Genomic DNA, 22664 nt, shown 5'->3' with positions numbered 1-22664 from the left:
CCTGGAGAGCGAGAGGAGTCAGTGCGCACCGACCCCTCTCACTCTCCAAGCTTCAGTGAAAGCCTGTATTCACCCCATAGGACGCATACAGATTTCCCCTTCATTTTTGGAGGGGGAAAATGCATCCTATAAGGCGAAAAATACGGTAAATACAGTTCAAACTGGGAAAAATACTGTTCAAATTGGGAAAAATAAATACAGTGGTACCTCAGTTTTCGAACAACTTAGTTCTTGAACTACTGGGAACCTGAACCTGTTCCAATTTTGGAACTTTTTGGAAGCTGAGGAGCCCCGGCTGCCTTCAGGTGGTGCAGGGACTCTCACATGCAGCTTCCAGGCTGCCTCTACCTTTCCCAACCCCAGCAACTATTCCGCCTGGCTGCCTTCACAGGTTTGCAGGGGATCTGATGCAGTGGGCTCCTTTAAACTACTCCCTTGAGGGGAGCGCAGCCATGAACCCCTCAACGAGCCTGCACCTCCCCAGCTGAGCAGCCCCGATCCAGCTCCTATTCCCATGCAAGCAGCAACGCTGCCTAGCAGAGCAGCCCAATCCCACTCCTACTTGCCTGCAAGCAGGAGTGGAGGCAGGGATCTCTCAGAAGTGGAGCAGGCAGGGTGGGGGGCGACATCCCTTGCCTGCTCGCTTGCCGCCTGGGCTGGGGGCCGCCGGGCTGCATTCAAAATAAAAGCTGAAATTCCAGAAAACCACAAAGCCAACAAACTTGCAACTTGTGAAAAAGCAGCAACACAACAAAATGAAAAAAGCAAACCAACTGTAAATGAATCAAAATCACAAGAAAACAAAACAACACTGACCCTAACCCTAACCCAGTCCTCTCCTCACTCCTCCCCTACCCCTGGCTAGGAAGCTATGGCACTAGGGCTGCAGGCTTTGGATTCGCGTGCGAGCCCTCCCCCACCCCCAGCACGGAAGCTATGGCCCTGCTGGGGTGCGCATGCCCACAGAGAGGGTTCTGAGTGCCCTCTCTGGCATGCGTGCCATAGGTTTGCCACCACTGCTATATAGTCTAGCTGATCACTGCCTGTAAGGTTTGCTGGAAGCACAGTAGTGAGTGTCGGGTGCCTAATAGGACTTCTTTAGCGATCACTAGGATTTAAGGCTGTAGCAGCTACCCATGGAATTGGACAAAATGCTGTTTTTCAAATATCCCAGCTGGACACAATCCTTACATGCACTGAAGGTTTGTATAACTTTAATCTTGCAAATTTTGGATTTATTTTTTTTAATACTTTGTTTGGGGGTGTTAAATATTAGTGATTTTTTTCTTAGTGCTGAGATCAAGTTAGGACTTGCGAGAAACTTTTCTGAAGCACTAAACAGGAATGGGCCTCAGGTACGTAAGAGATCCATGCCCACTCAGATTTGTACAACTTGGGCTCAGTTTACACATTGAGGTGTGAGAGCTTGCTGGTTGCTTACAAGCTATTGGGGATGGGCTCCCTTCTGTCAATTTGCAAGCCCTGAATAGAAGCCCTTTTGGGAACTCGTGTTTTCCACAGCTGGAGCAATAGCCTCCACGCTTGGCTAAGGCAAACAGCTGCTTTAGATCTAAACAACTAGTAGTCCAAGATGATGTGTTACTGAGACATTGGCAGCACCTCTTCCCACTTAACTCCTGCCCCTTCAGGTAGTGATGAGTTGTGAATGCTGGAATAGAGCCTTTGGTTTTAAACAGGCTGAAGGCATCCTTTCACATGCTTGGTTGCTATGTGAACCAGTTTCTGGAGGGATAACCATATTCTGCTGCAGCAAAAATTAGACTTCCTAGCGCCTTTTAAGCCTTAAATTTACTAGGAACAAGCTATATCACTGGTTCATGCAGCCTAGTGGTGTATTCTGCCTAGCAGCTCTGATTGCAAGATAGGTGTTTCCCTGGCCTGCTGTGATCCTTTAAATGGGATTAAACCTTCCACTCTGTTTTGGATGGCAAAAATAAAAAAAATTATATGGCAAGCAAGAAAACCCCCTCAGGGTATTTTCATTTTGTCTGAAATAATTTCCTTTACATACTCAGTTTTCTCAAGTTATTAAAACCTCTAGGTGCTATAGACACACACAGTTCTCAAATCCTCATCTATTTCAAATTCCTCTAGTCTTTTGCAGTATAGGAAGTAAATTTGCTTGTTCTTCAGTACATTGAAATAAAATATGCAGACTCACAAATGGATGTTTTTCCAGAGAGATGATAGAAAAGAGGAATTGTAGCATATGCACCACCCCTGCCACAGTTACCTCACAGGTTTTCATATTTTGTTTGTGGTTCTGGATCTATAGTTCATCTCCGTATATTCGCCATTAAGTAGAATAATTTTCTCTTCCTGTTACTGGTTAATCCATTGCCCCAGCTGCCAAACTAAAACACGTTTAAAACCTGGGAAGAATTTTCCTCCCTTCACACTTGCTGGAATTAAGGAATTTATGGTTGTTATATGAACGCAAACAATACAGTTGTGGACAAAGTTAGTAAAAACACACTTCTTGTAGAAGTCTGGCTTATGGACTTCGTTTAGCTCAGTACAGAATAAAAGACGAGCCTGGATGAGGCTAATGGCCCATCTAGTCCAGCATCTCCACGGTGGCAAACCAGATGCCTGAAGGAAGCCCATCAAGGGGGTCTGATCACAAGTAACCCATGTACTGCAATCAATCTGAAACCAGAATCTCTGTTACTTCAATATGTGAAATAACTATGCTTAATAGTTGCTTAAAAATGCAGTTAGCATTTGATCCGTAATTCAGAAAGTAGATTGTGACCGTAAAGCACTGTTGACAAGGACACATGTTCTGGCACTTGTAAAATACAAATTTGTAATTAAAACCCTGTTATCCCAATTCAGCCCATAAATGATAGAGCTCAACCTTTTGATAAATTGTACTTCAGTGGAGTCTCTGATCTCTCTTTGAAGCACCCCCTTTTAAGAACAGTCAAGTGTCCCATCATTAAGTAAGAAAAGGGATTAGATTCAGGATAATTTGAAGGATATCAAAGCTGCTACCCAGGATGTTAACCCCAAATTTCATCATTCAACTATGCTTATTTCCAGTTCATGTTGCCTTTCAGAAGTGGTTCAGTAACTTGTTCAACCCACTATGAAGCAGTTCAAGATACATTTCGTACAGGTAATCAAATTATTTTGAGTGCTACATGAAGTGTAAAATGAGAATATTTGAATGTTTAAAACCTGTCATTTCCTTGTACTGGTAACACACCCTACAGAAGTTTGGCATTTCACTTGACCAGAAGAAAAACAAGCACACGCTAAGCCTTGTTGGTATGCTGCCAAAAATGGTGCCCTTGTTCTCTCCCTCTCATGTAGCATTTTAGGTACTCTGCATGCAATGAAGCACTATGATGAGTGTTTCCCAGCTCCCTCTTGAAATGTCTGGCTGCCAGTGGTGGTGGGAGAAACTTGTAATAACCTATCAAATCGCAAGTGTACTTGTAACACTACAGCAGGGAGATTTTGCCATGTGAATGCTGTTTTTGGTGGGCGTACTGCTGGAGTGGGCCACCCTCAGTCTGCTTTTGTGTGTTCCCTAGAGCTATCTGACTTATTTTCCTCATACTTGTACTTGTTGTGATGAGGAGAGAAAACACTGAGTGAGAAGAGGAAGAAATATATATTACCACAACCATTTCTTGCATCCACGCACACACAAACACATTCACATTTCCCTACCTCCAAAGTAGTATGTGACACTTGAGGGGGGGAAATTGCCCACTCCTGGTGCACTTCAAAATGCATAAAACCACAAAGTTTGATAACTACTGACTTGGGGGGGGGGAATGATGAAATATTTTATTACTATTAGCTATAATTTGACCACACACTTCCTTTAGGATCCCAGGGCAACAAATAGATAGGCAGTTAAAATCTTGAAGGGATACAAAATAGTATCAGAAAAACAATTTAAAATACATAATTCACAGTACAGACAAGGAATAACATATCAGCCGTTTTCACCCTTCCTCAAAGATCCAGATAAACAAATAGGCCTTTAGCTGTCAACGGAATGATATTTGTGCAGGGAAACTAACTCTTAGGAGAAGATCCATAGGGTGCCACAGTGGAGAAAACCCTATTCCCGTGTTTTCATTTTGACAAAGCCTGTTGGTTGGAGATTTCAAGTAGGACTAAGACATCTGTAAACATTTTGATGAAATTTATGCCTACGCATATATTAGTCCCACTTGAAATCTCCCACAAGCAAACTTGATAACTGTCTGTTGCTCCTTGGAGAAGTAGGTTAAAGTCAATCTGAACTAGCTAGGTGCTTCTGATTGAAGAGACCATATTTAGTGCATCATCTGGATAGAAATTTTGGGGTCATTCCAAATTTGAATATGGTTTATTTAGATCAGGACAGCAAAATAACTACTGTATATACTCGAGTATACGCTGACCTGAATATAAGCCGAGGCACCTAATTTTAGCACAAAAAACTGGGAAAACCTACTGACTTGAGTATAATCCAGCTCACCACACCACAAACCTGGTGGTGGCAGCAGCGGTGGAGGAAGAACAAGAGCCTGAAAGGACTGAGTATAAGCCAAGGGTTTTTTTTTTCAGCATAAAAAATGTGCTGAAAAAGTCAGCTTATACTCGAGTATATATGGTAATCAGAAAGAAACAGTTTGTGCTTGGTGTGGGGAGTTGAGATAAATGCAGGATAACTCACTTTCTGAGTCCTTTTTCCAATTTCCTACAAAATACATTCTCTTTTGTCTATGTCTCTAGAGTTAGAAGAGACAAATGCTCTCTCATCCTCAAAAGAACTTCCTAACTTCCTGGGACAGTTACTGGTTTTTCTGTTTATGGATTCAGTTTCAAGACTCAACCAGTTCATCAGTGTGGGCTCCTACTTCTGGCTCAGGCCAAGAGCCAGTTTATACTTGGCAGTGTAACATGGACATGTTTTTCCTGAGCTGTTCCTACATATGTTGCGGACGGGGGGAAACATGTTTAAATCCTTCCCTATTTAAAAAAACTGCACAAAACAAATTAGCATGTTTGGGAGAAGAGTTCAGCCTATTTTTCTCCCAACACACTTATTCCCCACATACACAGTAGTACAATACTGGAAGCGCTTCCCTCAATTCTGGCAAATGTGTCACAGTTGTGGCAAAATACACACCACACAGTGTGACATAACCCATATAAAAGCCTTATTTTACATGGCACAGACAACTGCATCATTACATAATTTCCTGCTGTACAGCAGATAAAAAAACTGCAAGTGTGGGTACAGCTTTAGTATGCCAGTCTTTGGTTGTCTGCTTTCTAAACAAAGGTACAGTATCTTAAAGAAGGATCAATATACTCCGAACCATGATTTCTTGGAAACAACCCCCAATTCAAGCTTTGGTCTAACTTCAATGAATTCAATTGCTTCGTTAGCAGCAAGTGTCCATACATTTATTATAATACTTGCTGAACTTTTCAGAAGTGTGAAGAATAAAGCTGAAGTCCAGCAAACACAAGGCTGTTGGGATTATCTTCACAAACTTCTCTTATCATTCACAAGTTATCAGAAAAGAACTCTGCCTAGTTCAAACATGACCTGCAAAAGAAATAGAATTTTATTATATTTTTTTCCAAGTGTTTTCATTGGTAATGAAAGTCAACAGCTTCAAACTCTTCCTTACAGTGGTATTTAAAACCACCCTTAAAAACACACACACACCCTAATGCTAACTAATACAAATAGGGCCCCTTACTCCAGCAGAAGCAATCTGTTCAGCAGCTAAAGTGATATTAAGGCAAAGGGATGGTTAACATTTTCATAAGTGACGGAAGATTCTAATGTTGCTCACTCACCCATATAAGCCTGGTGGCTAGAAAGATAAAGAAACAGCACTATTCATGCAAGCAAAGGCCTCTGTAAGTCAGAGGTCGGCAGGTGGGGAGGGGATAGGATGACAGCATAACAGCCCTCTTTCAGACACTGACTTAAAAGGTGAACAGCTCCTTTCATCAGCAGCTACTACTTGAGTTGCTATTCAAAGTCTTTTGCTTTGCTCTCGCACTTGCACCTCAGTGTGTGGAGACTGACTGGGGCTCTGATTTTGCACATAGCAGTTCCTTAACTGGAGGGAACAGTTCTCAGCCACTGCTTGACTTAACAGGTGTAACTGCTGTTGCTTGCCCCCAGAAACCAAATGCATTTGTAGTTTGCGAAATAAAAAGTACACAAATTCCAGTAACACAGGAAGTAATTACGGATCAATATGCATTCTCAACTTAGAAATGCATCATGTGACATAGAAAACAGTGTAGACAATGTAACTTGTGGCTTCCAGGGCATGAATACACTTGGCACTTGAACTACATGCAGGTTACATACCATCCCATGATGGAATTTTGTGATGTGAAGTAGTCCTAGATGACTAATTTTGATTTCTTATTCTTACATATAGGTAAAAATTATACTGGTGCAGTGTGGTGGCCAAGTTGCTTGTTCAAATCGCATTTAATCAAAGTCCCTATTCTGTCAGTTTCAGTTCGGCATTTATGATTTAGGGATAATACTGGCCTACTTTATAGTTCTGTTGCCAGAATCATCAAAATAATGTGTGTGAAGCATTTTGAACACTAGAGAGTGCTATATCTACATAAATTCCTAGAGGATATTTACAAACTTCTCCCCAACTTTCCCGCATCATGTTTAATTAAATTGAAATTGTATCGAGACATGATTCGGTGAACTTGCTAACATTATAGGAAGTGATATACTGATTGTACTCACAAGGAAAGAGCTCAACAAAACTCTTTGTTTCAACAAAGCTGTTAAGTTCATACTAACACTGCACAGCAGCGCATTGTTGCAGACTTACCTCTATGGTGATGAGTATCACTATCATCCACTCTAAACGCAAGGCATGTTTTTCACTCAAATGATTTCTCATCAAATCTGTCAGCTCTGTGCAGTGCTGGAGCTTTTCATTCACCACCTGCAATAGAGGAACTGATACTTCAGAAATCCTTGGGTAAACAACTTGTTCAAGGTATTCTCACCTAAACAGCTTATCCAACTGAATGGGCTTCATGAACATACTGAAGTTTGATGAACTATACCAGAACTGATGTTTCTATCAATGAATGCAGCAGAGCACCCAACACCATAAAGTTAGCATTAGGAGTTTTGACATCTCAGTGTTAGCAGATTTATTAAAGTGGTTTACAAATATAGACCACAATGACTACATCAGCTTGAACTTTGTTCATTAATAGTTACTAAAATTGAAAAGTTTCTAAAGTTTTGGGTTTAAGTAATGGAAGATGAAGGCAAAATCCAACTCAATCCAGTGCAAAGCGCCAACTTGTAAAGGATTCCCATAGTCTTAACTAAACTATAATTTCTCCTCCCCTACATGCATGTGTGCATAAGCATGGGATAGCTGCAAACCATGAAGAATGAATTAGAAATGACTGCATTCCTCTCATATCTCCATCAAACCCTGTCTGTTCAATCAAGTGACAATCAAGCTGGAATGCCCTAACTGTGCAACATATTTTCAAAATAATGCCCCTTTCAAATGCATTTTAGCAAAAAGAGTGCAATTTTGGACTCTTATCACCTGGAGGGCAAAAATCAGCACTTCCCCAAAACTTTGTTTACATAATACAGCGTCAACCTCTCATTAGGCTCCTAGTTCTTACCAATGGAGACCCTTTTTCAAACCAAGTACCAGCCACATAGGAATCAAAGAAACTCACTAATGCAAGACTTGTACGGGCCTGCCAGAGTTTTCACAGGCAGCTATGTAGCCACACCTATCAGCAGGAACAGCAGTTAATAGATTTTCAAAAGATTCATTGTGATAAGAAGATTAATATCCTTTAGGAGAGAAAACCTGGCTTCGTGGGAAGGACTGATCACACTGGGGATGGCATAATAATACAGTGGTACCTTGGGTTACAGACGCTTCAGGTTACAGATGCCGCTAACCCAGAAATAGTACCTCGGGTTAAGAAATTTGCTTCAGGATGAGAACAGAAATCGCGCAGTGGTGGCAGGAGACCCATTAGCTAAAGTGGCACCTCAGGTTAAGAACAGTTTCAGTTTAAGAATGGACCTCCAGAACAAATTAAGTTCTTAACCTGAGGTACCACTATAATGGGGGATGAGCTTGCTATATGAGAAAACTATACTGCAATTAACAAAATTAAATACAATACCAGCAAGCCAGCTCTGAGTAGGAATGGGGGGAAAAAACCTGGGCATATTACCCAAGAGAAAGAGAGAATAAGATTTCCAAATAGCTAGTTCCACCTTGCTAAGAAAGCAAACAGAATACCAGTTTCCTACAGGGATTGGGTTTTTTTTCTTTGTTTAAAATTAATGGCATGAAGCCCCAAACCATGTAATGTTCTGCATGTGCACTGCCCCATGGAAGCCCTTTGCTCCTAGAAAAGCTGCTCCCAAAATTTGGTGGAACCTCTGGAAATGGCCTGTAAAGACTTCACCCTGTGAAGTGGGAAGAATCAACAATCCCGCAGCCAATACTAGGCAAAAGTATCTTCTAACTACACATAATAATATAATAATAATACATTTTATTTATATCCCGCCCTCCCCAGCTGAAGCCGGGCTCAGGGCGGCTAACAACAATAAAATAATACAACATTCTAAAATCATTTCATTATAAAATTAATTCAAATCAAATTGATGGCAACCATTAGGCTAAAGTTCTATGAAGATTGCCAAAGGAGGGAGTCAGGCTGTGCCCTGACCAAAGGCCTGGTGGAACAGCTCTGTCTTGCAGGCCCTGCGGAAAGATGTCAAGTCCCGCAGGGCCCTAGTCTCTTGTGACAGAGTGTTCCACCAGATTGGAGCCACAACCGAAAAAGTGACACGGGTCACTTTGAGTCCATGGCCATATTCTTGCTCATCAACAATGAAATACTTGTACACATCAAGTGCCTTTATTTACTTAAATTTATGTCCTGTCTTTCCTCCAAGAAGCCCAAGGTGGCACACACGACCAAGATGACCAAGAAAACAGAAGAAGAAAATGGAGAAGCATAAAAAGTTTAAGACTTCTTTGAGGTGAACCAATCTGTGAACAATTGACAAAAACTGAAGTTTTTGCTGAGGCAGGAAAGCTGGAATTGTGTGCCTACCTTAACTCTGCGATTAATGCTGAGAAACTGGCAAGTTTTATCATATAACTGTTCAAGATGCTCTCTATCCCAATAGAAATCTGGAGTCATCAGCAGGTCGGAACTCAGATTTATGCGGTGCCTGAGGAAAGGTAGGTAAATACATAGATTCAGAGCAATTATGGGTGGTTCTTCCCTCCTAATTTGAGTTAATAATTCTACCTAGGTGGTTCAGATGTAATGCCAAACCGTGGTTTGACACAAAATGAGTAAGCACTGAAAAACTCAGGCTTGCACAATCCATTTTTCTATCACATGCTACAGCTGCTTCCCTGGCTTGAAGAAGAATAATAATTTTACACTACCAACAAAATGGCAGCCTATGGTGTGCCTCAGACCAGGAAAATATGATTTTATCACAGTGAAAAGGGGTATTCCAGGCTCATTTTTGTGCCATATCATGAAGGCTCTATGAAGGCTATATTGGTCACTCAAAGTGATGATTTCCATATTCCCTCATGGGCTTCTTTGAGAGGAAGGCTGGACTATAAATTTTAAAAGTAAATATTCATTACTTTTAAAAGGTACAAATTTAATTAAGAAATTGGGCGGGATTAACCTAATGAATCCTGTCAGTGGAAGTCCTGCAGAAGGGGTTCCACAACAGGGCTCCCCCCCCATGCCCCCCCATTGGCGCAGGAGAAGCTTCAGAACAGCACATGGGAATTGTTCTGTCTGGCACACTGATACATTTGCACAGCCGGAGCTTTTGGAATAGCAGGACATTGAATTCCACCCATTATTTTTGAACAAACAACTATGTTTGTTACTGAACTGCTTTTTTCCCTTGACTACACTATCCTACCAATAAGATCTGGAAACAACCCTGCTCCCTGGTTAAGACCTGTTCCTGCAGCAGGACTTCTCATGATTAGTACTTCTCAGTGGTATTTCTAAATTCTCATGATTAAAGGATTTAGGGCTTATCTCCCATCTCTAAACAAAAAGAGATTCCCTGCTCTCAGCAGCTGATCTAAGCTTTATTTACCGTTACCCTTCACAAATCATACAGGGATATTACAGACATTCCTAAAACAGGATTTGGGGAAAATACAGAACTTGTCAAGGTTATAACAGACACACTTGCTTATGCTCTTATCACATATGAAGGCTTAAATGGAGCTGCACCGTACACTGTAGCTCTTAAAAACTGTTATAATAAATCCATAACATTATTCAATAAGATTTCCATTCAACTGAAGATTCTAGTTTCATGTTTAATAAACACCAATTAACAGGGTACGTATTTCCAAGTGTTCAGACAATATGGTGCTAACTCGGGTGTGCAGGAAGAGACATGACTGCATTGTGCTCTTCCACTGTATTTAACATTTTTGTTTCTAATCCTTGGTGCCCTAAATCGATCCACCTCTTGCAATTAGTAGACTTGACTTTGGGTGTGAGCTTAGGATATCTTTAAAAAGATTATGCTAGATTTCTATAGGAAGTTTTGCTTCTCAAAAGGGAACCAATAACTGTGTTGGTAGTGAAGGCAGGGTGTAGAAAACGAAGATGGCTGGAAGTGAAGGATCAAAATATATTGTAAACCTCTTCAGGATGCCTTGTGGGAAGCAATTTATAAATGAAATAAATAACAATGAAGTGTCCTGGGAATTAAGTTAAGTTTCCTTGTTTTAATTAAGATACCTCAACGCAAATAATTCTCCAATTTTCTGCATCACATCAGCATGAGAGAGTTTCACCTTCCTCCTTGACTTTAGTATCTGTTAAAAAGATAGTAGTGAGACGTTAAGAGCGAATATATGTTGCAAATAGCTCAATTTAATAATAGTACGTAAGACCAATGAAGTAGTGAATACCTCAGGTATTGACTGGATAGATTCTACAAAATTATCCAGTGATGATTCCCAAATTGCCAGCTTCACTACATTAGGGAAAAGTACAAGAGATTTATTATTCAAGTTCACTACCCTTTAATGTTTTCACAAAACCAAGTCCCTACTTTCAATTACCATATTTTTCCATCTTTAAGACACCCCCAAGTATAAGGACCCCCCCATTTTTGGGGACTCAATTTTAGGAAAACGAGGGGAGATGGCCCAAAGTGGTTGAGCATCTCCCCCTACACAGATGCAGGCAGGAAACACTCCCTGCATCGTTTCCCGCATGCAGCGGCATCAGGGGAAGTTGCACTCTCGCCAGCCATCCGGTTGACGGGAGTGCAACCTCCCCCAATGCCACCGCACGCAGGAAATGACCCAGGGAGCACCCACCATGTGCAGCAGCATCGGGGGAAGTTGCACTCCCGCCAATGAGCTGGCTGGCTGCACGCAGCTTCTCTCCCCCCCCCCCCCCGCAGATGCGGGCAGGAATCACCCCCCAGATTGCTCGCTGCGGCATCGGGGGAAGCCACGCTCCTGCCGACTGGCTGGCTGGCAGCACGCTGCTTCTCTCCCCCCTCAATATGCCACTATCCATGTATTGGGTGACCCCAATTATTTGACATGATTTTTGAGTCAAAAAAGCTCGTCCAATACATGGAAAAATACGGTATATGATGTCTTTGCAAGGAACCTAAAAAAAAGCATGCTTGAGGGCCAAAACAGATGTCAGATAGGAGACTTGCAATCAGACTTCCCAGTTGTTGGGAATTAAAAACAAACTTTAAAACAGCAATGGAGTAGGGATGTCCAGGTTTTATTCTAGAAGTGACAGCAGGTAACAGGTGCTAAACTCTCAATCTAAATCCTCCCCACCACAAATTATTAGCCTTAGGCTACTTCCTGCAAAGCTGAATTACTTTTTGTGGCACTGAACTCCAAAAGTAACTCAAGAAATTGCTTATCATTTGAATTTGATATCAAGAAGGAATTGTCCAAAACAGACATAGCAACACACATTTTAAGGATACTTTATCTGTGTACCTCTGCAATGATCTCTGAAGTTCACTTCAAGTTCTTTGCATCATGCCGAAGTAATACTACTATACATAACTTATCTCTGGTGCACATTCCCAAGCTTTCCTCATACACACATTTTAGGTAACACTTTGAGGGAAAGTTTTTCGCAGCACATGCTACACATCCCAAATTCTGATGCAAAATGCTGCTTAGAAAGCTTGATGCAATATATCACTTACCAGAAAGGCAAAGAGCATTTGAAAAAGCAAACTTCTCTAGAGTAACTTCATCAGGATCTAGTTCCGAATTTATCAGGATTTCTCCTCTATGAAGCTTTGACTGTGCTCTGTAAAGAGCAAGAGGAATACTTTAATTGACCACATGCACCAAAACAGAATATGCCTAGTATGAATCCATAACACATAGGAACTAGCTATACTATACTTTAAAAACAAAAAAACAAATCAGAGCACCTAAGAACATGCTTAGTTCCCGTCACAGATAATGGAAGAAAACTTCAGACTTGTTGAGCTTCTTTTTCAACTCTATTTGTCAAACAAGAAAAGCTCTTCACCTGAACAGGGAGTTTCAAAAGCTGCTTAGCAAGTTATTTGGGATTTATTTTTTTTAAAGGGCCCAGTATATATGCTGGCCGACTGAGGCGACAGAACTCTCAGTGGCCCATTGCAATTCCTTTCTGAGGTCAGTTGCATCCACCATTACTTTCTCTTAAGTTAGTGCAGGTGATTCTTAAGGTTAATTTATCTTGGAATGAGTGTCAGTTGATGCAGACTGAAGATACTGGTTGGATGTGTGCAATCGCTTGCTGATCCATGTCCCTTGTGGCTTATAAAGGGACCAATGAAGTTATTAATACAGTACCTCAGTACGAGAGGCAGCGGTCCCCAGTTCCCTAAAGGTTTTTATTATTATTTAAATAAGAATATTTTTGTGCTCCCTGTCTCAAAGATGGCAATGGCAATACTTTCTTACTTTGCAAAGGAATTGCAAATGCAGCTTTATTACAAAGATTATGGGAGGTCTAAACAAGCTGGCAGAGTAGCATAAATATCTAGCAATGTTTTCAGGAAACAAATATATGCAAGAAGCTACATTGCACAGAAACTAGCACTTGATGACATACAAACACTTACTCTCCTAATCTGTAGTTCATCTCTTCATTTTCCCAGTGAACAAGCGCAACTTCGTATGGCTGAATTTCATGCCTTTCCAGCATTTGCATGATACTCTTCATCTAGAAAAGATCCTGCGTATTAGAATTGCTGACAAATGCTAGGAGGTCATCATATAAACCTGCAGGCTAATAGTCATGGTGCCTTCAGCCAGTTTTGAAATACCATGGAGAGGGAGGGTGGAACTGCACATCACAAGGAAAACAACTCCAGCTTTTCCTTACAATGCAAATACAGGGACAGAGAGAGGCGTACTTACAAGGGAGAACTGACCTAGGAGAGAAGATGCTTCACACTTCCTATCTCTCAATCCCTCCCCCAGAAAATGGTCTCAGGCATAGAGGAATAAACCTTAAAAAGAGGAGGGTGTGTGAAGGAAGGCTAAAATGGTAGGTGTAAGAGGGCTTAAGCATCCCTGCCTCCTACTACTTTCACCTACAAGCAACCTCTGACACCACACTTCTGTTACTTTGCTAGGCGCAGATGTGGGACTCTGTGTTTGCAAAGGCAAAATGCAACTCCTCTCAGAATCTGGCTCTACTTTGCACATGGCCACCATAATATCTTCTGTCTCATCTCATCGATTTCCTACAATTTTCTACACTGACAACATTGTCTTTATTCTCAAATAACAACTTGCAGAAATACATCATTGTGAATAACTTAGTTTTTTTAAAAAATAAAAGCATCAAAAGACATGGGACAAAAACTCCCACTGCCCTTCATATGCATTTTTTTAAAAAAACTGAAAAATTAGACTGTAAAATGTAAAAAGATACATTAATAGCATTTGCTAAATCTACACTTAAATCTAGCCAAACCATTTTATTTTGTGGAACTGCAAAGTCCAATGGAGTTTACCTCATAAAATTTGGCTTCCACTTACTGTTTTTTCTTCAACATTCCAGAACACAACAGATCCTTCCCTGTATGAACAGAATTTCAAGGAGGTGTTAGCAGCACAGATTATGTTTCATGCTTACATGTGTATTTCTTGGCAAGAATAAATACTCTATTCTAGATAAGGATGAAGAAGAATTTAGTTTGTTCCACTTTAAGTGAACTGACATAATTCACACCCAAATCAACACACAATCAAAACAAAATTATACTTTTAAGATTTTAGTGGCAATACTTGGCTCAGAAACATACAGATGCATACACTGAGGGGAAAATACATATTTAAATAATATTTTGTGATTAAAAATTAAGTACATAAATACAATTTTAATGGACTTTTTAGAAACCCAGAATAAGGCAGAAACAGGATGGAATCAGTTTATGACTGTACTGATGTGAAACTGACGCTGACTGAAAATAGACTGTTAATCCTACAGTCCTCAACTCATCCAAAATTTTAAATGTTAGTTATCTGGCTTCAAGTGTGAGCAATTAACCCATTACTATGGTTAATGGTTTGTTTATGAGGGTTCAGAAAATGTTAAATAGCTTTTAAAAACACTTTTAAATGGTTGCAATTATTTATTCTCAAAAAAATATAAAGAGTGCAGAGGCTGCCCATCATATAGTACAATTCTAGACATATCTGGAAAGGCATGAAATTGTCAGTCCTTGCCCCTGTACTCATTGGGAATTACTCTGGAGTTTGTGTATAGCTGATGGCCTTAGGGAAGCGCTGCCTTAGGGAAGTGCTGCCACCCCAGCCTCCTTCATTACAGCAAAGAGGGAGGGGGAAAGATCTGTAGTTGCTTGGGGGTTAAGGCCTTTTGAAGCCCAAGTCCCAGAGTTGCTATCAAGCTAAGCAATAAAACCTATCATTTTGTGTTACAATATTTTTTTTAGTTCACATGCACTTTATTGCTGGGCATTGTTTACCTGAAGAAAAAAATTATTCCAGGATCATATTCTTTCGCTGAGCTTTCTGTACCAATCACCAAAACGTTTGCTGCATCTTGTTTAAAAGAAAGCAGATTTGGAATCATATTCTGAGACACAGAAACAGCGTTTAAAACCTTGTAAAACATTTACCCTACAACCCCACATATAATTATCTGAGCTAAACCCCACTGAGAACTGTGGTGATTACATCTAAGTAAAACTACTGGGTTGCATTGCATGTGTCCATTTAATATACACTCATACCTCGAGTTGAAGTAGCTTCAGGATAAGTATTTTCGGGTTGCGTGCTGCGGTCAAAATGATGTCACACGCATGCGCAGAAGCGGCAAATCGCAACCCACGCACACACGGGTTGCGTTCGCTTCTGGATGCGAACGGGGCTCTGGAACAGATCCCGTTCGCATCCAGAGGTACCACTGTAGTCCTATTTCAGAACCTTTGAAATGTTAAAGGTACCACTTGCTGATGTGGGGAGAGAGAGATTTAGCCTGCTGGAGTCCATAACAGTTCCTGGTACAGTGGTACCTTGGGTTAAGAACTTAGTTCATTCTGGAGGTCTGTTCTTAACCTGAAACTGTTCTTAACTTGAAGCACCACTTTAGCTAATGGGGCCTCCCGCCATCGCTGCACGATTTCTGTTCTCATCCTGAAGCAAAGTTCTTAACCCAAGGTACTATTTCTGGGTTAGCGGAGTCTGCAACCTGAAGCATCTGTAACCTGAAGCATCTGTAACCCGAGGCACCACTGTATACTGAAAACAGAGTTAGGGGTTTGAAGTACTCATACAGCTCCACACCTAAGCCTCAAGCCCTTTAGCACTATATAGCACAGCAGAGGAAGTTTGCAGTACAGCGCTTCCAAAAGCATTACAGAATTCATGCTCTAGGATGGCTGGTGATGTGAATAGTACTTCTATTGCATGCAGAATACACATGGCAACTTTTTCTTTTCACTTGTACATATGTACAAGTGCTATTTTCAGATTAAAGATCTACAGGCATTGATGAAAAGAAATGCTGTCAATATCTGCAAATAAAAGTATGTTCAACAGTGGTATTGTTTTACCCTCTGATCTAGAGTGACAATTTACATTCAATTTAAGAACCAATAAGCCATTATACGAGGCCCTTCCTCAGTTTACTCATGTAATATATATCTCTGAATTACTTTACAATGCTTGCCTACCAAATTGCTCTTATGAATTTAAACAGCTCAGGAAAAATATCAGAAAATATACAAGAAAGTGGAGAGGATTACCACAAAGAACAGGTCATAGGAAAATGTTTTGCAAATGTGCTTCTAAGTACCGTATTTAAAGTGTTTGTCTCATTTCATAGCATTAGAAAGATTAAATAGGTATGTTTTTGGTGCAGTAGCAGCTAAGCCACATTACAGCATGCAATGGAGCATGTTTCTAAATGTATTTCTGTTCAGAAAGTTTTGAAAGAGAATTTTACAAAGGTGATAATCATTGTCCCATAGTTGATATAAACACTGCAGTTTTATTACTAAGAGGAACTATGTTCCATGCATTCAACAGAAGAGTGGCAAACTGTTCAGAGGTCTACCTCTAGGTAATGTTGTTATTTCAACATAGCCATATGACGTCAGATCATGGCATAGGGTACCAAGATTATATTCTTCTGCTGTTGCAAAGGCTGTGCACTGCATCAGATCCTGTGCCAAAGGAACAAAGTTTAGTTTAAGAAAACAATCAAGTGATATATTTAGAGGACATTTATTTGGCTTATTCACCAGCACTGTGATACACTCGACTGTTCTATGACCCCTGGTATCAAAATGCAAATGTCACACAAATACTAGGAGCGCTATCCTAGGATTTTGCTAATAGGTAAAATCACTGTGCTTCACAAATCCTAGAATTAAGATTCAAACTGCAAGCCTTTCATGAATACCATGGTATAAGATTCCACGTGTAAGATATTGCAATAGGCATATTCATTTTGCCTGTTGAACAAGACCCAGAGCAGGCCTTTTGGAAGCATCCTGGAGTTTGCAGGGGTGTAAAAAGATGCAAAAGACTCAAATGCAATATGGCTATGATCCTATACAAACTTAGTTGGGTGCAAGCCCAACAGATTTTGTAGGATTCAATTCCAAATAAATAAAACCAGGCTGCAAGTGAAGTACTTGAGTAAATTACTGCCCAAACGTTTTATCCCCCTTCTTTCTCTCCCCTTAAAAAGGCAGATTATAAAGATTACTCTCATTTTCTGTAACTGGAATAAAGTATTTTTTGGTTAACTTTAGCACTTCATATAATCTAAAGAAATGTGTTACTGACAAGTGTTTTGTTATCTGGTGTGTGTCAAGATTAACACTTGCCCTTGCAAAAAATCCAACATTAACATCCAGCAGGTGGTGCTCTGCATCAAAGAAAGAGACAATTTTGTAACTCCAAATGTTTTTATGTACTATAGTCTGAGTCAGTGCAATCTCTGGCACAAGGTTTTTCCATGTGGCAGCTTTCACTGAAGTAACCTACCCTTTCACCATGTCTGACACTTTGCCCTGTATTTTTGAGATGGAAAAAACCACAGCAACAGAAAAAGGTTCCTGCAAAACATTTATTTGTGTGTAATTAAAAAGGTAAAGGTACCCCTGCCCGTACGGGCCAGTCTTGACAGACTCTGGGGTTGTGCGCCCATCTCACTCAAGAGGCCAGGGGCCAGCGCTGTCCGCAGACACTTCCGGGTCACATGGCCAGTGTGACATCGCTGCTCTGGCGAGCCAGAGCTGCACACGGAAACGCCGTTTACCTTCCCGCTGGTAAGCGGTCCCTATTTATCTACTTGCACCCGGAGGTGCTTTCGAACTGCTAGGTTGGCAGGCGCTGGGACCGAGCAGCGGGAGCGCACCCCGCCGCAGGGATTCGAACCGCCAACCTTTCGATCGGCAAGTCCTAGGCGCTGAGGCTTTAACCCACAGCGCCACCTGCGTCGTTACAACCCCCCAAATGTTTTGGGTGTTTAAAACATCAGTGTTTTCAGAAACCAACCTGCATTTCAGTGACATGGAAACTTAAGAGCATATTCCATACAGCACACGTACACACACACCCCCAACGCTTGTCTCAATGTAATTGACCAGGAGCAGCACTTGGGAGATTGCATCACGAGTTACCCAGAAATTTCACCCTATATAACAATTATGAAAACAAACGATGCTCTTTGGGGGAGGGAGCAAAAAAAGAACCTACCTAAGGCCAGTGCTTTTTTCTGGGGGTACGCATACCTCTAAACATTTTGTAAATCTTTGTACTTTTGTCCATTTACTGTATTTATTTTCCTTGATTTGAACTATAAAATGGTGATTTTCTTGAGTCAAAATGAGAGCACCCCTAAACATTTCTTAAGAAAAAAAGTACTGCCTAAGGCCAAATAAAAGTTGGTAAGCTCTGGGGGAAACATTTTTATAAAAAGATGTTTGATTTGGAAAGAATGGTGGTTTTCTTTTATTTCTGGATGGGGTGTCTGTATTGAGGATACTTGCAAGGGAGATGGGGACAGGTAGTGTAGCTTCTAAATAGGAAAGTACAGGGACTCCAGCCTGGGAGGAAGCCTTCTGTCTGATGAAAGCCCTTCTCTTTCTTTGAGGCAGGAGAGGTTTGGTGGAAAGATAAAAGCCTGTGCTCAGAGTCACTTTTTGCACATTTCAGCTGACTAGTAAAAAATATTGTCAGGTATCAATTCCAGCTACAATTCTCATACCTACTTCACAATGTGGTTCACTGCAGAGGTTTAAAAAAGGAATGGTTTAGACCAGGGGTCAGCAAGGATTATCTTGCCTGGGCCTGTTCGATCGCGTGGAGATCCCTCCGTGAGCCGGATCACGTGTGCGCGATTTTCGGCCGCCGCGTCTGCACAGACACGATTTTCGGCGCTGCAGAAGCAAGTCCCCGTGCCATGCTGACCAGTTTAGCGCAGTGCACGAGCAGGCAGCTTGTGGGCCAGTCAAATGACCTCTGTTGGCTCCTTCCGGCCTATGGGCCTTAGGTTGCTGACCCTTGGTTTAGACTGAGACTAGAAAAGTAACCATAGTTTATTGTTAGTCTACATTGATACCATTGCGAGCCAGTTGGGGTTTCAGAGCTGTGCTCTACAGTGCAGCAGTGGCTAAACTGCTTTGGCCCAAGGGCTGCATTGACGGTCAACCACCCCTCTAAGGGTTATATGCCAGTGCCGTGCATAGATGACATATTCACATTTGTATACACACACTCTATACACACCCCTCACCACACACACACATACACAACGCACATATATACTCTCACTAGACATGATGGTCTCTTGTCTCTCTCTCTGAAATATATGCATTCATACACTCTCACATATAAACACATGCACACACAGGTGCAGTCACATAACCAACATTTCCATGTCTGTCCACTCCAGGTGGCTGAAAACACTGCCTTTTACTTTGCAGAGTAAGCAGTTTTATTTCTCTCCATCCCACTTCAGCGCTGGAATGAAGGTAGGTAGAAATGCTGCCTTCTATTCTTAAAGAGCAGGCAGGGGGTATTTCTGATGTTAGAAGAGCCTTCTGCCTGCTCTTTATTTCTAGAGAGCAGCAAGCCCACTTTACCCATAGATTTCAGAGGGGCTCTCTGTAGCTGCCAGTCAGCCAATCAGTATTTACAGCAAGCCTCTTGGTGCTGAAAGTACATCTTCAAAGGAGGTTGCCAAATCCACCAATCAGTTGATTGCCAGATACAGCTACCTCCTTTCAGATTTAACAGGTACCAATCACCTGATGTCATTATGAGTGGGTGCTCCTTCCCACCTGTCCAAGATGGCCTGCAGGGATTGAGGGAATTAGGAATCCAAATCACCATCCAGATTCAGTTCCCTATCCCTGAAGCAGTTGCTTGCTGAGTATATTTAAATGCCACATCTATTCAAATACTGGTTTTCTTTTCACAATTTAAGCAGGTTCATTTTTGTTCTAGCTAGGGTTTTTATCATGCATTTTAAGTGAATATTATTTTTAATTCACAGAGGGTCTTAAACTGTGCCTAGCAAGCCCCCTCACACCAAAACTGATGCAACATATCTTCAACAGCACTCAAATGCCACCACTAAGGCAGAAATGAAAATAGAAGTAACATGACAAGAGCCATAGGGACTGCAGTAAAAAGAAAACAAAACCTCATCTTTGTGCATGAATGCTTTTCCTTAGACTGCAGTCATCAACACAGCCAAAGTTGAGGAACTGGGTCAAGAAAGAGTTCATGCTTTCATGGGCTGGCCTATCCTGTACTGTTAGGAAGACAGGAGTTTTCTCATTCCTGCATAATACTTGTTATGAAACATTATTCTGGTCTTCATAACCCTTCAGTGTTATAAGTACTACACTTCAAAGTTTTAATACTTTACCTCAGTTTCAGACGGTAGTGGCAGATTAGCTCTAGATGGCTGCTTGGTTCTCGATGCTTTTGGTAGCCTTTTAGCTGGCAAAATATGTTGATTTGGCATAATTTTACTACTTGATAAAACTGAATAATGTCTATTTGGTATATCTGTAAATTTTCTCAAACACTTTGCATTGTGCTTGAAACTTGTGTTTTTAAGAGCACAAAATTGTTCCCTGTGTGGAGGACAAACATGCATACTCAAATAATTCACAGTCTTTGCTGCAGTAGGAACGTTAGCTTGTGGTCTCTGCCATTCCTTGGCTTGCACACAAAGCCTGCTTAAGCAAGATGTTGTTGCCTCTGGAATGCACATACTGATGGATCTACATGCTAATAAAGAATTGCTTGACACCCCTTGAAGATTGTTGCTTGATGCTGAAAGCCCATATTTATGCAAGTGTTGGCAGTTGCTTGTTTTGTGTGAAGATCTAGCCAGGAATCTCAGTAGTTTAGTTGCCATCTTTTCACTGTGTCCTGAATGAGAGAGTTATAGTGCATCAACTTTCTGACAAGGAGCAATATTTATCATTTTATAAAAACAGTTCTGCACTACAGCAAGTCAGTCACATCAATAACAGGCTCGTTCTGCATTCATAGGCTCAGCTTCAAATGAAGCAAGCAAGGAAGACTGCTGCAATACATTTACTTTACCCACCACAGCAACATCATGGCCAAACACAGGGTCAGATCAGAATATTCTCATCAAAATATCTGTTCTCAAACGTATTAAAATTTGGTTAACGGCAAACAGGGAGATGCATCTTTCTTCCTTGTAGAATAGCTTTAACTAGCCAAAGGTAAACAGTGCAGTCTATACTCAACAGAATCTGTGAGCCAGCCAGTGACTAAGACAGTGATAGTTCAGTTTCACAAACAGGGGAGCAGGATAGGCTAATAAATTAGACACACCATACACTGAAACACATTGAATAGCATGGTACTCTGACTGAATAAGGTCAAAATGTATTCCTTAGATCCTAGGTTCTTAGATTGTGGTGTGGCATAGGGCACCTAAAGGAAAATTATTTGTGGATGGCCCTACAGTAGCTGGGGTCCACTAGTGAAGGTTTGGCATTTCAGCCACCTCTGCCTTCAAGTAGATGGCACAACTTAGGTGTGAGGAGATGAAATTATAGTGACAGAAGCTCATATGACACTTTCCACTTCTTCTCATCCCTGCAGGTGAGACTTGGCACTGCTCAATGTACTTTGCTCTGCTCAATGTACAGATGGAGGTTACTGCCATATTATCTAGCTTCAGGCCACATAAACACAGCTTTGTGAAAGAACTAGGCACTCCCCTGCATAAAGATTGTCAGCGCTGAGCTGGGTGGAATGGAATTACGGTAACTGAGAAGCAGAACCCCAGTTCCAAGAGCTTGAGAAGTGCTGCCTTAATGGTCTATCTTGCCTTTGACTGTCACTCACATGATCGTTCCCCCTACAACTGCCGAATGTCTCAACACAGGTCCAATCTTTCCTTCACTGCAGAATTTTCTCCCTCAGGCCAGGCCATTCCTGCACCAATCATATTAGTATTATTTGGATGAGAAAAAGCTGGACTCCGGGGCCCCCAGGAACTACGTGAAACATGGCAAATGACCAGGAATCATGGGAGCCGCAGGGCCTCAGTATCTCCCCAGCCTTGCCCTGAAACCCTCCCTTACAGCGCCCAGGTGACAGGTGAAATGAAAGGTGAACCCCACACCGCTTCCCGCATTCATGTCAGAGCGCCTCCATTCCTCTCACTAACAAGACCGGAAGGTTACGGGGAAGGACTCCGCTGGGAACCATATTGCGAGCGCAAGAGGCGACCCGCCGCAGGTGACCATCGCAGTATCCGATTAGGGCGTTTTAAGCGGGTGCGGGAGGAATGACCCCCCTCCCCTCGCACTCTGCCCCATGCGCGCGCCCCAAACACCATCCAATCAGAGGGAGACCCAGTTCCACGCGCAGGAGCCTTTTACCAACCTGGCCCCGAAGCACGAGGTGGGAGGAGGACCCGCTCTCTCCACGGAGGGCCGGCGGAGCCACAGAGTCAGCCCCGCCCCCTCCGTCTGTGCGGTTGACGCGCGACGTCATATTCCCCGCCCCAGAGCGCCGATGAAGGTCGCCGCCTCCTCCTGA

The 22664-nt window shown here is 41.8% G+C and overlaps 1 protein-coding gene and 2 long non-coding RNA genes across 5 annotated transcripts; 2 read left to right on the top strand and 1 right to left on the bottom strand.

Annotated features, from left to right (window-relative positions):
- The first annotated feature begins 896 nt into the window (after positions 1 to 896).
- LOC309366566 lies at positions 897 to 9141 on the top strand. Its single transcript, XR_014166790.1, has 4 exons — positions 897 to 1202; positions 1292 to 1355; positions 3067 to 3142; positions 8987 to 9141. It is a non-coding gene; the product is annotated as an uncharacterized lncRNA (long non-coding RNA).
- Positions 5373 to 22645, bottom strand: RMND1 (required for meiotic nuclear division 1 homolog). Of its 3 annotated transcripts, none has more exons than XM_081905195.1 (13): positions 22509 to 22645; positions 21966 to 22055; positions 20500 to 21011; positions 16669 to 16777; positions 15077 to 15152; positions 14127 to 14166; positions 13202 to 13302; positions 12287 to 12393; positions 11007 to 11071; positions 10834 to 10910; positions 9148 to 9268; positions 6858 to 6974; positions 5373 to 5584 (listed from the first exon to the last, which is right to left on the bottom strand). In XM_081905195.1, the coding sequence occupies exons 3-13, from the start codon at positions 20995 to 20997 to the stop codon at positions 5552 to 5554; spliced, it is 1344 nt and encodes a 447-aa protein (XP_081761321.1). In that variant the 5' UTR covers positions 20998 to 21011; positions 21966 to 22055; positions 22509 to 22645; the 3' UTR covers positions 5373 to 5551. The 3 variants fall into 3 exon arrangements, with proteins under 3 accessions (XP_081761321.1, XP_081761323.1, XP_081761322.1); XM_081905197.1 differs by having other exon boundaries at positions 20500 to 20573; XM_081905196.1 differs by lacking the exon at positions 21966 to 22055 and having other exon boundaries at positions 22509 to 22637.
- On the top strand, positions 6981 to 8230 carry LOC309366572. Its single transcript, XR_014166796.1, has 3 exons — positions 6981 to 7885; positions 7928 to 8069; positions 8106 to 8230. It is a non-coding gene; the product is annotated as an uncharacterized lncRNA (long non-coding RNA).
- Positions 22646 to 22664: the final 19 nt, after the last annotated feature.

This window comes from Podarcis melisellensis (genome assembly GCF_964234715.1).
Source record: "Podarcis melisellensis genome assembly, chromosome: 3".
In the NCBI taxonomy this organism is placed as follows: domain Eukaryota; kingdom Metazoa; phylum Chordata; class Lepidosauria; order Squamata; family Lacertidae; genus Podarcis; species Podarcis melisellensis.
The sequence above is the reverse complement of the archived record's forward strand: the minus strand, read 5'-3'. Positions and strand labels throughout refer to the sequence as shown.